At 27.9% G+C, this 16,905-nt stretch overlaps 1 protein-coding gene and 1 long non-coding RNA gene across 2 annotated transcripts in view; one reads left to right on the top strand and one right to left on the bottom strand.

Annotated features, from left to right (window-relative positions):
• The window catches only part of LOC139427192 (uncharacterized), a 39,528-nt gene extending 22,921 nt beyond the window's left edge, over positions 1–16,607 (bottom strand). Inside the window, exon 1 of the long non-coding RNA XR_011638328.2 lies at positions 16,327–16,607. This is a non-coding gene — a long non-coding RNA (uncharacterized LOC139427192). The remainder of the gene's footprint in view (positions 1–16,326) is intronic.
• Positions 4,005–12,713, top strand: LOC107455412 (uncharacterized). The gene is made up of 2 exons (XM_043042179.3): positions 4,005–4,110; positions 11,158–12,713. Exons 1-2 carry the CDS (start codon positions 4,099–4,101, stop codon positions 12,592–12,594), a joined length of 1,449 nt encoding a protein of 482 aa, XP_042898113.1. The 5' UTR covers positions 4,005–4,098; the 3' UTR covers positions 12,595–12,713.
• Positions 16,608–16,905: the final 298 nt, after the last annotated feature.

Below are 16,905 nucleotides of genomic sequence, written 5' to 3' on the forward strand. Positions count from 1 at the left end.
CTTGTTAATTCCTGTAATTTTTATTCAGATTTTTCTAAGAAAAGCATTAAATTAATTAAAAGTAAATTAACAGAATATTTGTTAAGAAGCATTGAATTTAATTCAAGTCTATTGAGCATCGTACAACTTCATCGTTTTTCCATTCAATGTTATTTAATTATTTAATTTTGTTTACTATTCCGAAATGTGAAATTCTTCCTTGCTTTTAAAAGATGAAGAATTTATAATATTTAAAGCATATTTGGTAAAATTCTAGCAATAATACAAGTAAGAATGTACACTTGTAATATAGACTGTGAAAAAAAATATTGTATCCTCACACAAAAATAGTGGCTTTTAACACCAAAGTGGTGTAAAGAAATACCCAAAATAACTTTTGGTTTTTCGTATTTCACTACACCAAAAACTAGACATACGCTTTAACAACCGTGGTGTAATAATGTGGCCAATTATCTCTCCAAATTATTAAATTATCCAAAAAATTGTATGAAGGAACACATTATTTCAAGTTAACATCAAATAGAGCGTTCATATGCACTTTAAAAGGAGTTGGTAAATCTGAACACCAATAATAGAAACTGTTTTCACCAAACTCATGCTCATTCACACCATTTGTGAATTAATTTCCCTTCCGAAAGCATCAATTTCAAAATGCTTTGTATATCGTCTGCAGATTGTTTACAATCGAGTTCGAAATATCTGTACTCCATGTCGATGCTTCTCACGCTGCTATACACATTCTAAGAAGTTTTGTCACCATTTTTTAATGTATTAAAATAAGCTGAAATTAGAAATAATATATATATAGTTTTAGTTTATCAATTGATTATGACATAAAAATCCAGTCTTTTCATTGAAAGTTATTCAGGGTGTTATTCTTTGATCAAGAAAGTTATTCCCTTTAATTTTGAGCACTTTAGAGTGAGTCAATACATAAATATATATATATATATATATATATATATATATATATATATATATATATATATATATATATATATATATATATATATATATATATATATATATATATATATATATATATATATATATATATATATATATATATATATATATATATATATATATATATATATATATATATATATATATATATATATATACATAACCAACTTGTATAGTCGAGGAGACACATTACGTCCTAGAAAATGTTTTAATATATTCATGTCTTAATGACTCGTAAAAAAACCGCAATTGTTTCTTAATCCACCTATAATGACCTCTAAGTTTAGAATTTTTTTTAAACGTTGTTTCAGTAAATGTGAGTGACTGGTACTTTATTAATGTTGCACTAGAGCTGCACATTGGGCTATTAGCAACAGTCTGGGAAATATTCCTAAGGGTGAACCGAAGACATGCCATCACATTTTTGATCCTCTGCAGAGGGGATCTCATTTGTGAAGCCACTTCCTCAATTTAGACATAGTTCTGAAGGGGAAAGAATTTTTTTTCCAGATACCTGTACCATGGTACTGCTCAGCGACTGACCACAAGACTTTTGATTCCCCAAATTTTACGAGCGCGTACATCGCATGTACTCGGTGGGTTTTAGCGGAGTTCGATACTCGAGTCCGATACTCCAGAGGCCGATTCGCTAACCACTGGGGTGCTACCACCCTAAATGTAACTAAATAAAAGTAGTTAAATATCTTCTTACCATGTGCTTTAGAAACACCAGTCATGGGCCAGCTAGTAGCAAGCGTGCCACTCACTAATTTAGTAGGAGAAACCTCATCAGATTATCGACTTTATATTTAAAAAAAAGTTTCCTTTTTTTTAAGTAAATAAAATATTTAATCATTTTAATTCTTTATTCAATACTTTTCATTAGATAGTGTATAATTTATAATGCTTTTGACCCCCATTATACATGATTTAAACATTTAAACATATATTGAGAAGATGTGTTAATCATTTTATTCAAATTTTAGATGATGACGAAATTTTTAAATATTTTTGTTTATAGTTACCAATGCAATTGTCAATTCATACCAATAGGAATCACTTTCCTCAGTGCTTATAATAATACTTATTGAAATCTTAATAAGTAAATTCTTATTGAATTATTATTGCAAATTATTATGCTTAAATGCACCATGCAAAATTGTGCTGAAAATAATTATGCACAGTTAAAATCACGAATATTAAAATCTTTGCATAAATTCTCTATTAAAATTGTCAAAATAGGTTAATATTGCTTCACTTTTAAGTTTTAGACAAAATTAAATGTGATTTTTAGAATTTCCCTAATAAAATTATAGAAACATATGAAAAGTGCACATTTCGGTCAACTTTCTTACTTCTCATTAATCTCATTATTTATGAATTTCATTTTTAATCTCTCACCAAGTTCAATGCTAATTGAAATTTTTTTCAAGCCTCTATGCCATAGAAAAATAGCTAAGCAAAATTATATTAAAAACAATTATGCACAGTTAAAATTAAGGATGCCAAAATTCTCTGAATATTCATAAATTGGGTATGCTTAACGTTATTTTAAATTTTTGAACTAAAATAAAATTAATTGAAAATAATGATACAGGTTTTTACTGCATATTACAAGTTTTTAAGCTGAAGTAAATCATATTAGTTACGATGTTCCTACTTTTAATCAAGCTTATAAAAGTTCACAGTAATTACAGAAATCTTATTGCACATGAATGCATCAAAAATAACTTTTCAAAATTATAAAAATAATTACACACAGTTAAAATTAAGAAATATAAATGTAAAGCAAAATGGGTGGCAGATATGTTTCACTCATTACATTTTCATTAGATTATTTATATTTTAATTTTAATCATGAAATCCTACTATAAGTTACTACGCTAGAATGCATCGAAAAAAATAATGCAAAATTATAGGAATAGTTATACACAGTTACAGTTAAGGATGCTAAAATTCTTTCAAAGTTTACAAAATGCGAAACTTTTACGTTACCTTAAAATTTCGATCAAAAATAAAATTGATTTTTAAAAGTTTATTAGTTGATTTTTAAAAACAAAATGGGTGTCACTATTAATTCATTTTCTTTAGATTATTTATGATGTTTTGATCTTAATCATGCTCTTAAGTTGAACAGAATTTTATTGAAATCTTACTGCAAGTTACTATGCTTAAATGTATCGAAATATAATTACGCAAAATTACCAGAATACTTATGCACAGTTAAAATTAAGAATACCAAAATTCTTTAAATTTTCAAAAAAAATGGAGAAGTTTTAATTCGCCTTAAAATTTTTATTAAAAATAAAATTGATTTCTAAAAGTTTATTAGTTGATTTTTAAAAACAAAATGGGTGACACTATTAATTCATTTTCTTTAGATTATTTATGATGTTTTGATTTTAATCATGCTCTTAAGTTGAACAGTATTTTATTGAAATCTTACTGCAAGTTACTATGCTTAAATGCATCGAAATATAATTATGCAAAATTACCAGAGTACTTATGCACAGTTAAAATTAAGAATACCAAAATACTTTAAATTTTCAAAAAATGGAGAAATTTTAAGTTGTCTTGAAATTTTGATCAAAAATAAAATTTATTTTTTCAAAAGTTTATTAGTTGATCTTTAAATACAAAATGGGTGACACTCTTAATACATTTTCTTTAGATTATTTATGATGTTTCAATTTTAATCATGGTTGAACAATACATACTGAAATCCTATTACTAGTTACTATGCTTGAATGCATTCAAAAATAAATAATAAAACTCCTTGTAATTCAAAAAATTAGTTTGTTTTTTATTTTCAATCTTTAGATACGAGTTGTATCGTGGGAGTTCAGGCATTAACACGTGGTTGTAAGTGAATACTAAAGTTATTCAGTGCAATAGCTAGTGAAATTGGTGTATCATTATGATTATGGACATTCTCTATTTCCGGGTTAACATTTGTTTTTGTTTGACAATTCTCTCCCCTCGTTATCTGGAAGAACTGAGGGGCGTTGTCGGTATCACGGTTCAGTGATTTTCAGAATTTTAAAATGAAATATATAAAAGGAGAAAACTTTTTTAAATCTAAAACAAAGACATTTCGTTACCACTTCCTTGGATTACTACTCTTACTAAACAATGAAGCGAATGGTAAGCTACTTTTCTAACTTATTCATATTTTTAAGAAATATTCTTTCAGTTACATTGAAAGTTCGTTATAACGATGGAATTCTCTTTATAGCGAATTTCTCGCAATAAGCCATTCACATATGTATTATTAAAACAGCTATAAAAAGAGTGGAATTGAATAGTTTAAAATAGTTTTTACGTCATTTATAACAACTAATTTTGATTTCAATAGTTAGCAGTTAAGAAGGGAAATAAGGGTAGCCGAGTAGACAAAAAAAGGCATAGCCATTTGAATTGTGCTACAGAATCCTGAAAATAGCAAAATATTTCATTTCAATTGTGAGAAAGGATATAACTTGGCCAGAGTTTGCCCATGTATATTTTGTTTACTAAGATAAAGGAATTATGAAATTGAAGAAGGAAATAAGGTGAAATTATGTTCGTTTCTCATATTTCTGTATTGATACAAGATATTAAAAACGTCTTTCCTTTTGCCCCTTTTCGTATAATTCTGCTCATTTAAACGTCAGAAAAATGCATTCCCTTAAAACATTTCTTTTCCTTGTTATAGCAGAAAATTAGTACTTTTTAATTTGTTATAAAAATACAATTTTTGTATCTTTAAAGATATCATTTTCGCAGTTATTTGAAAACTTGTAATAGTGGTATTCTCGTTATATTGCTTCATGTTATATTCAGCTTTTACTATATTTTAACTAATTTTTTCACAGCTTCTTTCATTTAAAAAGATAGTTTATTTATTTATATTTTTTAAAAAAGTAGTAAACAAGTATTTCTTTATTAGCATTTATTTAATATTGAAAAAAGATGGTTTTATCTACCATGATACATAAAAAATATAGGTCTTAATATTTGGATTTGAAATTAACACAGAGGGTTATTGAAGCTGAAAAAGTAGGTAACAGAAAAGAATGTCGAATTAGATATAAACAAATTTGTTAAAACTTCCTCATTTCATGTAGCTCCCACTTTTCATATGATTTCATATGTCAGCTACTTTTAATGTCATGGGTATTCATGGATTAAAAAATGATACTTTTAATTTTTGAGGAAATTTGAATTATTATACTTTGAAATGAAAAATTTTTATTTAAGAAAATAATCTCTTAATTAATACTACCTAAAAAAATTCCATTACCTTTTCTAATATTTAAAAATTTCTATAGGTAAAATTGAATATTTGAATATTTTATTATTTATTTTAAAAAAAACAGCACCAAAGCATTAATTATATTTTTTGTTTAGTGTTTTTTAAACGAATTATTACATACGACACATTCCATTGGCTTTTTAAAAAGGCTTAAAAATTTCTCGAATTACTTATTTCAAAATTTATGTGCCCAAAATATATTTTCAATTTTCCTGAAAAAAAATTTGATTAATAAAATATACAGTCAAAATGTCTTACATTACTCGTTTATATTTGACAATTATTATTATATAGATGAAAAAAAAGCAAAACTAAAGGGGAAAAAGCATTTAAAATTACAGCAAGGACTGTGGAGATAATGACTCTGATTTTTCTGAGAGAAATAACTGACTTGTGTTTAACTTTCACCGAATTCAAATTCTACTATAACATCAATATTACTATATTTAAGTAAATTTTATATTACTATAATTAAGTAAGTTATTTACCCAAATTTATGTATCAATTTATGTACCCAAAATATGTTCAATCGAAATGTCTTACATTGCTCTTTTATATTATTTGACAATATTTATTTTTAAGTTGGAAAAAAAAGGCAAACTAATGGGGAAAAAAGCATTTAAAATTAAAGCTAGAACTATGGAGATTACGACTCTGGAATTATGAATTACGAATTTTTCTGGGTGCAAAAACCAGGCTTGAATTCACTGAATCCTACTAAAACATCGATATTATTATAATTAAGTAAATTTTAACTTGAAACTATATATTTTTATTTTTTTTAAGTACGATTCGAAATAGCCATATTTTATTTAAAAATAAATTTTATGTCAAAGCTTGAAAGTTGATGAAATCAATTTTAATAAATAAGTTAATGCAAAATGCTCAAATTGTATTTCATTATTAGGAACTAATTTGATATCAATATTATGGAGCAAAACTAACTATCGTCACTGACTATTGGGAGACTAAATATAATGCATGACAAGAAAAAAAATTCTGCTAGTCCCCACCTTTTTGGTCGAAAGGGCATTTAATGTACATTTTATTTTATTTCATTTTTCTAAAAATAAATATTGAATTTTCTGAGCTATAAAAATTTTGGTACTTCATGCTTGTTTCTAAACTTCGTACTTTTTGAAATAAACCCTGAAATGTTTACCATATTTTGAAAAATACTCCAAAAAATGTCTTAAATTATTAACCCTTTCAATCAGAAAAATTTTATAGTTTCAAGATATTCCCTTCATTCGATCAAGACATTCTTTCATTCTTCAGAAAAAATGGTTAAATAACTATTTATTTGATTGTTATTTTAGCATATTCAAGCAAAACAGCCAAATTACCATTAATAGGATGGTATTCAAAATGTGATAAAACCTGTTTATTAACTACTTTTAACTAATATGGTTAATCAACTAATTTTTTATCGCGGCAACTAAGCCCACCTACTGAGGCCACTTAGTTCCTTTAGATGAGTACACATCATATCTGAGAGGATAAATCTGTCAGTCTCCTGGCCAAGACAACGTGGGTTCGAATCCCAACGTTGACACCATTATACATCCTCCGTTTTCTTCAACACATGAAGAGTCTCCAGAGTCATCCCTTCTTAAATGCTCTTTATTTAACGAAAAGCCTAGCTCCAATGTCCAGTTAAATTTCATTTCTACGGTTCTGAAGCCATGCTAACTGTAAATGGTTAAAATACCATATAGTTTTGTAATCACGGTCTTATAACCATACTAGTTGTAAACAATATCAAAATCGTTAAAGTAAAAAATGTTCTTTACCGTAAACTTCACGATTAGTTGAATGGACAGACTGCTGCCTGTTATTTTACCATAATTTTAAGATAAAAATTCTAACAGTGCATCCTACTGCTTTAAGAAATCTTCTTCAGTCGGAATATGTATATAGCTTCAAAAAATCTTCGTCAGTTAGAATATGTCCTTTTGTTTCAAGATATTCACTTTAGAAAGTGTCTTCATCATCAAATAAAACAAAAATTCGGAGGTTCTGATGATTACTAATTTAGTATGGGTTGATATTGATGTCCGGTATACCGGATGCCAGATCCGAAGGAGTATATCAGTTTCTTTTATCGTTTAAAATTTTCAAGTTTTGAAAAAACAGCCACTGTTAAAAATGTCACTGGTCATAAGCAAAATTTCCTAATTTTGCACTGGAAATAATATCCATAGATAAATAATGTCCAATAATATATCTATAAATAATATCCATGGAACCCAGAATTTCTAGTATATATTATATTTATAATATTTAAAGTGGTAGCGAACTAAAAAATAAATTAAGTTTTGAATGTTTAATTTTGACGACACTGATGGATTTCAGTGCGAGTTCGTTCGGTCTTTTAAATTTGTATAATTGTTCACATATAGTGTCTTATATTTAATTTATTACATCAAAAATAAAACAAAAATTTACTACCAATTTAAATATTCAAAAAAAAAATCCCATAAAAATGGGAGAAATTGGCATGTATGAATATCCCCCATGCATATTCGCTTATGAACAAACATCTTATGATAAAATGGTAAATTAGTGAATGTACATGAAAACGAAACTATTCATTTGCATCAACTTTTTAATTATTTTTGCAACTTATCTAGATAAATTCCGCCTTTAAATTTATAAATCAAAAGATAATTTATTAAAGATTGCCTTATGATAAGAAAGCATATTAGTGCTTATTCATGAACTACGAAACTATTGCAAATAATATATTAAATTCATTTGTATTATCTTTTTAATTACCTTAGCAACTCATCTAAATGAATTTTTTTTAAGTTTATCCAATATTAATGCAATAAATAATAAGTGGTAACAAATTTAAGTTATCCATGTCAACCTATCAATCGGCACGGTGATGTGAATCTGATTCCAAACTAATAAACTAAATGGAAAGTGGTAGTAATAATTTCTTTCTTCAAATAAAAACTAGAAAAAGATGTTTTTTTTTCTCTTTATCTGGCTAGTCTTGCCAAATCAAAATTCATATGTTTTTCTTCATATGTTTTCTTCAATTCATATGTTTTTCTTCTCTTTATTTATCTCATACGTATAAAAAATGCCTTGATAGAAATATGCATTTAAAGACAGAAATTAAATTTAAGACGATTGCCTTTGTGTCCGTCTAGGAGTAGATACAATTAAGCTCTTTAATTCAAAAAATAAATAAATAAAGGGAAAAAGAGAGGAAAACTGGTACCCCAGTTGTTTCAGGATTTGATTTTATTTCATCAAAACAAAATGCGAGTAACTACCACTATAGATAAGTAAATTTAAGCCACTAATTTAAATCTGTAACCAACAAATTATAATTTTTTTATTTAGTTTTGTTTGCATAATAAATGTTCACTTAATTTACTCTTGAGTTTACTATCATTCCTTTCATAATAGCACTTTCTACATCATTAGATTATAAAAATTAGGCTTTAATGAAAATTTTTACATACGGAAAGGATTATTTTTAGATTTTTCATTTACTCGTTATTGCCCAGTCTTCCTTTCAGGAAGACTGAAAAAAAAATTTCTCGGAATTTTTATTTCAAAAGGTAAGAAGTGGCATATACAGGATTTCATTATTCATATTATTATTATTGGCAAAGCAAATTATTTGTGTTTACCATAAAATATTTGTGATAAAATTTTTTATATGTGTGTAAAATTATGCGAACCTTCTTATTTCTTAACCCTAAAGTGTTAAACATAAACATAAAACTACTTTTTAAATAAAAGCATTGTTCGCATAATTAATTAAAATTCCGGCGTAGATGAAACGCGGGTGTTACTTCTATTGATTTACTTTTCTGATGCTCTAATTACAGGCAAAAAAAAAAATATATATATATATATATATATATATATATATATATATATATATATATATATATATATATATATATATATATATATATATATATATATATATATATATATATATATATATATATCTTTATATATCTTTATATATAAAAAGAGAATGGAATGATAACACATAGCCAATCAAAATTGAGAACGCATGTATGTGAAAAGGTAATAATTTTTAATAATGCTGTCAAAAAATACAAAATATAAACTGACCTCAAATAAAACTCAGAAGACTTCGAATCAAATAATTAAGAAAACTACTATTACGTTTATAAAAAGGAAGATTTATTAACTCAACAACAAAATTATAACATCGCCATTCCAAAAAAGAAAAAAAAAATCTCACATTTGTTACGTAAAGCTATAAAAAGACCGAACGATTATTTATGCAAACGATTATATATGATTATTATGAACTAAACTTTATGCAAACGATTGTTTATGACGTCATTAGATAAAAGTGTCATTAACGCAATATTATCCAGTGTTTATTAATAATTTTGAGTGTCAGTGTAAAAAGATAGTTGTTCTAAAGTTTTATAATAAAATGTTTGTTTTGATAGAACGCAGTTATTTATTTTAGAATTCCAATATATTTTAATAGCTTTGAAAAATCGGGTAGAGTTATTGGATGCACGAATCAACACTCTCTCAAAAAACTATTTTCATTCCAAATTATCAAAATATATTGAACAGAGCTTACTTGAAAATACTTATATCTTTAATAAAAAATGGATCGCCGTGAATATCTTAGCCGATATCAACAGCGGCATATAGCTGAACATGATTTAGCAGCGCAAAATTAACTGGAAAATAATCGTAGTGCTATCAATACGCGACGGCGAAATGCGCGGCGAAGAAACGTTGAAAAGTCAAGACGTTTAAATGAAAACGAATACCTTGGTATACTTACGAATACTTCTGATGGAAACTAAAATATTTTGTCAGTTGATAGTATTGAAGTTAATTGAGCAATTACTTGCTGTGGTATTTGCTTTTGAAATATTACTTAAAATCAACTTATTAATATTACATGTTTTGATTTGTTTGTAATTTTTGTAAATTTTTTTTCATCAGGTTTTAATTGTTTTCATTTTAAAATTTAAATTACTGGGGGGGGGATAAAGCACCATATAGGGTGCGTCCGTCATCCTATAAGATTAATAATGATTTCAGTTAGGCTCTACCACGCGTGCTTCGGATACGGAAATTAATCTCCGGCTAATGCCCTATAGTAATGTGTTAAAATATCGCTTTATATAAGTTTATAATATTGTTTGTATTAAAATTGCTATATATATAAGTTTATAATGCTGATAATAAGTTCCTCTAACATTTTACAATCCTATCATATTCTCTCTATCTGATGTTGGTGCAGAAAAATTGCCAGCTAATCTCCAGGAAAACGACTTTAAGTTTGCTCGCGAAGCGAACGAAAATGTAATTGCGAAGCAATTATCGGGGGTTGGCGAGCGGTAGTGAGCAGGGGGCGGAGCCCTCTAGTATATATATATTAAATATAAATTCTAATAAAAAGTAGTTTGACATTTTTTTCATCCATATTCAACCATTAATCAATAATTAATTTTGTAAATTAGAGAAATTTCAAAGATGAGTAACTGTTTCTCTTGCATTTTAATAACTGCAAATAAGTGTAAATTTAGTCATTGTGACAGTCTATTTGAATATCTAGCACTGGAATCCCAAGAACAGAATTAAATTGATAGATTACGTTGATAAATACAATTAAATTATTTCGTATAACAAATTATGAATATAATAAACTAAATTATATTTAAAGAAGCTTATTAACAAATTTTTCTGGAGCATAAGTAATTGTTCAAAAAATAGAAATAAATATTCCTTGTTGCTGGGTGTATAGGTTTAACATTTGAATTTTTCAAATACTGCAAAAAAGTTTTTAATCTCCAAAAATTATTTGTAAATTTGAATTGGTATTTCTGGTAGGGTTATGTTAACATATATTTTTTTAATGCTTTCAGCTGTCCCTATGCACTTTGTCTCTGCTCTTAGCACTAAGTCATGGATATTATTCTGATGAAGTAGAAGATGAAGCAGCTGGTTATGGAATAGGAAGTGCTCATGGTGGCGGTTACGGTGGAGGATACGGTGGAGGAAGTGGATTAGGAGGCGGAAAAGGACTTGGCTCCGGAGGAGGATTTGGTGCTGGTAAAGGTTTAGGATCAGGCTTTGGAGGAGGAAAAGGCCTAGGTTCAGGAATAGGAAGTGGAAAAGGCTTAGGTTCTGGAATTGGAGGAGGCAAAGGACTTGGTTCAGGAATTGGAAGTGGGCACGGGTTGGGAAGTGGATTAGGACATGGTGCCGGCAAAGGCCTGGGACATGGCTTTGGTAGTGGAATTGGGCATGGACATGGTCATGGACTCGGCCATGGTCATGGTCATGGTCATGGATTTGGGAGTGGATTAGGAAAAGGACTCGGAAGTGGTATCGGATCTGGAATTGGTAAAGGAGTAGGTAGTGGAGTGGGCAAAGGTCTAGGTAGCGGAATAGGAAGCGGGGTGGGTAAAGGTTTAGGTAGTGGAATTGGAAGTGGTGTGGGAACAGGTCTAGGAAGTGGAATTGGAAGTGGTGTTGGTAAAGGTTTAGGTAGTGGAGTGGGTAAAGGACTAGGAAGTGGTATTGGAAGTGGGGTTGGTAAAGGTCTAGGTAGTGGAATTGGAAGTGGTGTTGGTAAAGGTTTAGGAAGTGGAATTGGAAGTGGGGTTGGTAAAGGTCTAGGTAGTGGAATTGGAAGTGGTGTGGGTAGTGGAGTAGGAAGTGGAGTAGGCAAAGGTATAGGAAGTGGAATTGGAAGCGGGGTAGGTAAAGGAATAGGAAGTGGTGTTGGCAAGGGCATCGGAAGTGGTGTAGGGAAAGGTTTAGGTAGTGGTGTGGGAAAAGGTTTCGGCAGTGGTGTCGGAAAGGGCATTGGAAGTGGAATTGGAAAAGGACTAGGAAGTGGAGTTGGAAAAGGAATTGGTAGTGGAATTGGCAAAGGACTAGGAAGTGGCGTAGGAAAAGGATCTGGCCACGGATATGGAAACGGTTTTGGTGCTGGAAAAGGATTTGCTGAAGGATATGGTGCACACTTTGAAGGATACAATGAAGGAACAGGGCTTTCTACTGAGTATGATGGCCATGAGCTAGAAGGTGGTTATGGTGCTCACGAAATTGACTCTTTTGAACATAATCCAGATGAGTCTTCTTATGGACGAGAAGGAAGCTTTGGATATGACAGTGACCAAGAAGAAAAAGTTCTCACTGTACCAATTGTGAAAAACTTTCCCCTTCTAGGTGATATTCCTCTTACACAATTTGTCAAGATACCAGTTCCAGAAGAAAGTTATGGTGGTTTTGGAAGTAACGATGGCTACGCAGATGAATATAATAAGAGCGAAGAAGACAGCTACGAACATTGATGATGAAAGTTTCATTTTTTCGAAAGGGTCACAGCGTCATATTAACTTTGATACAAATTAAATTATTTATTTATTTTTGTACATACAAATCTTTCATACCAATACATGAATAAACATGTTAATTTTATGAAATTGTTTTATTGGAGCTCAGCATTCTATAAAAGGTAAACAAATCTTTTTATGACTCATTTAGATTTTTACATTTGTTAAAACCTTCACGGGGAAAAAACGTTTAAATTTCATGTGAATAGTTCTAACTAAATAAGCCTAAAACACATAAAAAGAGCACGAAACACATTTTTTGAGATAAGATAATAAAAAACACGTTATTTAACATCTGAAATCTGGAAGAGGGGTAATCGTTACTGAGATATTAGAAACTAAACTATTGAAGATCGTATTTTTTACCATTAAAAGTTAATATACAAAAAATATTTAAAAGTGTTCTTGATATATAGTTTTTTACTAATGAACATAAAATAATTCTTTGAAACTCAATGATAAAACAGCAGAAAACTTAATGGATAATTAAACACGCTTTTAAAATTTTATATTAAGTTAAGCAAACAAACTTAGAAATTTAACTACTATAACTATTGATAAAATTCTAAAAAACTGTTTTAATCCATAATTACTGTAGAAAAAAAAATCCACCTTATTGAAATTATAAAAAACTGACTTCAAGTAAAAAAAAAAGGTGGTACACATTTAGTCTTAGATTCCTTTTCAATTAAAAAAAACGAAAAACCGAATATATTGCTATAACTAGATATGATTATATATTATGATTTCAAAGCGATTTGTTTTTTTCCGATAAATTCTAAGAATAAAATATTTAGATTTTCATTTTTTTTAAATTCATTTTTAATGTATCCTTCCGAAAACGAAGCATTGGCATTTAATGGTTATAAATATTCTCCCTCGTAAATACAAACTAAGTTTTTTAGAATTTGATTTTAAAACTATGGAGGTATTTTAATAAAATTTCTCAGTTATTATTTATTAGGAAGACAAGGGCTAAATATAAGGAAAAAAATTACGAAATAATAACATCATTAAAAAATACGGTGTTTCATTTCAAACTATAACTTTTATAAAAAATTGCGAAAATTTTGGAAAAAAATTAATCTTTCAAAACCAAATTAAATCTTAGAAGCTAAATGAAACTAAAGACATGAATGAACTTGCTTGAATTTGTTCAATAAATCTGAAATAGTCTATCATTAATCTATCAATTTAAGCAAAAACAAATTTTTAAACAATGTATATAAAACAAGAATTTCGTTTTGGTGCGTGAACATTATGTCGTAGAAAAGGATGAAATGCAAAAGTAAGTAGTTATTATCTTTTCATGGAGTCAGTTATAGCTTTCTAGTAGGGGTAAGTTGATTTAATTCCTTTTTAAAAGGCACGTTAAATATTCTCTAATTTTTTTCCCAAATAGTATCAATAAAGTATTCTTCGAAAAATAAATGAGTAAATAAATTTTCTGCTTTTTCATTCACATTAATATTTTTACTGTGTTACACAAAATTGCTTAAAATTCTCGAAATAAGAAATATTTCAATGACTGCCTAAGGGCATTTAGAAATTACAGCGAGCATCCAAGAGAAATCTGTAGATGTTTTGAACAGAAAGTTAAAAATATAGGCAGACATATATTTTATAGCACAAGTTCAGGTGCTTGGTATATACGTATATTACAGAGCACAGAAACATGATAAACATTAATAACTTTTGATCTAATGGTCGGATTGCAAAAAAAATCTTGACATTTAGATTGTTAACCCTCAAATATGAAAGGTAGACACAATCTTCAAAATATGGTTACATGATCTCCAAAGTTTAGTAAGTTCAGCGATGGAGTATAAAACTCTTAATATTTTTAAACAAACATACCTCTTCATGTATGGATTTGAATTTATGCCCGCTAATATATGAGATATTGCCAAAAACTTGAAAATAAAGTTCCAATAGCATGAAAAATTCGGTTCCAATAATATGGTTCTAATAGTAAATATGATCTCAGTAACAAGAGCAATAGCAAGTCAGAAAGCAACGATATTATAATTCAATAGCTGGTTCACTTTTTACATTTTTCAATGTATACGCACTTTTTCTTGAACGGATTTGAATATTTAACGGTTAAAATATGGGATATATCTGCAAACTAAAAAATATTGGTTCCAATCGAACAAAAAATGCGGTTCCAATAATAAAGTTCCAATAGCATGGTAAATATGTTCCCAGTAACGAAGGTAATAGCAAGTCAGAAAGCAAAGCTAACATGAAGTAATAGCAGGTTCACTTTTTGCGTATTTCACCATAGTTCCGAAATTATTCATTTCAATCAAAGAATCTTGCCAAAATTTGGCAAACTTATTTATCCAAAAATGATTTCATGTGAAAACTAGTCTTTATAATTAATTAAAAAATTTTATTCTTTAATTTCCTAATGGAAAAAGTCTTGAATTGTAATTGTAAGATATATAGCTTTTTACATCATGTTAGACAATACAATATCCAAAATTTAAACGAAATCAAAATCTAAAATTTAAACGAAATCAGTAGAGTAGAGTAATTTATCAATAATGCATTTTTTTTAAAAAAAAAGGTTATTTTATTTTTTATTGGTTTTAACTATTCGTACGATTTCTTATTAATTTTTATTTCTTCTCTCAAAATTATGAAGTTTCAAGTAAGGTAAAAATTTGTATTCCTTACAATTCAATACTTTTTCGACCATTAGTTAATTAACGTTATTAAAATTAAGCATATGGTTAGTTCCACGGCTGGTAGACTGACATTCAGAAAATAAAACAATATAATGGTATTGAAATATAAAATAAACATACTTTTAAAGTAATTGTTCTTTCACTGGCTTATTGTCTTTATTTTAAACTGTACTTAAAGGTATAATTTAATTTCCAAATTTTCAAAATACTATTTTGATAATTTAAAAAATTGTTATTAGAAACTGACTGACATTAATGAATCTTACATCTATCAGTAATCATATTCTTAATTATTTGTTATATTTTTATCTATATTTTTGCTTTTGCTTATTTTCTTTTTTAAGTTGAATTCAAAGGAATAATGAAATTCCGAATTGTTGATTAGATAATTAAAAATAAAACTAGGGACTGACTGGCGTTGAACCATGGCATTGAACTTATGCCAGTTATCTGATGGAGTATGATTTCATAGATTTATTTTTATTTATTTATTCATTATTTACTTATTTATTATTTATTTTTTTACTTATTTATTTTTTACTTATTTATTATTTATTTAAATTTTTTTTATTTATTTATTTTTTACTTATTTATTATTTATTTAATTTTTTTATTTATTGTCTTTTCTTAAAGATGAATTCAAAGGTATAAGGAAATTTCTAAAATAATGTTTGGACGTTTGAAGATAATAGTAAGAAACTGATTGTCAATAATGAGACGACAATAACTACGTTAATTAGTTACTATGCTTTTAACTACTTTTTAAATTATCCATAAAGTATTTTTGAAATTCAATTATACCTCTAAATTAGCTAAAAAAAAGAACAATAAACAATGGACAAAAATCTTAAAAAAGAATTACATCTAGTATATTACAATGAACTTATTGTTTTACTTTGTGAATATTAGTCAGTTAACCATGGAATTGACCCTATACAAATTATCAACGAAATTCAACAATCCATGGTAAATTAATGCTTCATTGAGAAATTCTTACCGAAAATATAATAGAAAAAAATAAACAGTTCATCCATTTACTCAGAACACGCATCGTTAAACTCGTAAATTCTCTCCCATTTGTGCGAAGAAAAATAACAGTGAGCTTTTACAAAATGTTTCATAATTGCAGGGTTGAAAAACAAATTACGTTTATCAATCAGTTAACAGCTAATGTCAGCCGACTACATCATTTTTTTTTCTCTTCTAAAGCGTTTATGAATTGAACATGATGTTGAAAGGGAAAACTCTTGACATTAAATTTCACTTGATTTTCTTTTGGTTTATGAGGCCTTTTCCTCCAAAATAACAAAATTAAAGAATATTTTTAGAATTATTGTTGTGTTGTTGCTGTTCTTTTAAATTAATTTTATGTGTGCATATATATATATATATATATATATATATATATATATAAACTGCTGTTTGTAGAAAATGCAACACCATGAAGGAATCATCAGAATCAAATGAAATTCGCAGCAAATGTCAATTATAGGATATTATGCAAATTAATAAAGTTTCAGAGCCATCGCGCGTGCGTGGCGCGCGCAGCGCCCTCTGAATTGATGCTGAAAGCGTA

This window comes from Parasteatoda tepidariorum, chromosome 12, assembly GCF_982258835.1.
Source record: "Parasteatoda tepidariorum strain Cologne lab strain chromosome 12, Ptep-v5.0, whole genome shotgun sequence".
NCBI lineage: Eukaryota > Metazoa > Arthropoda > Arachnida > Araneae > Theridiidae > Parasteatoda > Parasteatoda tepidariorum.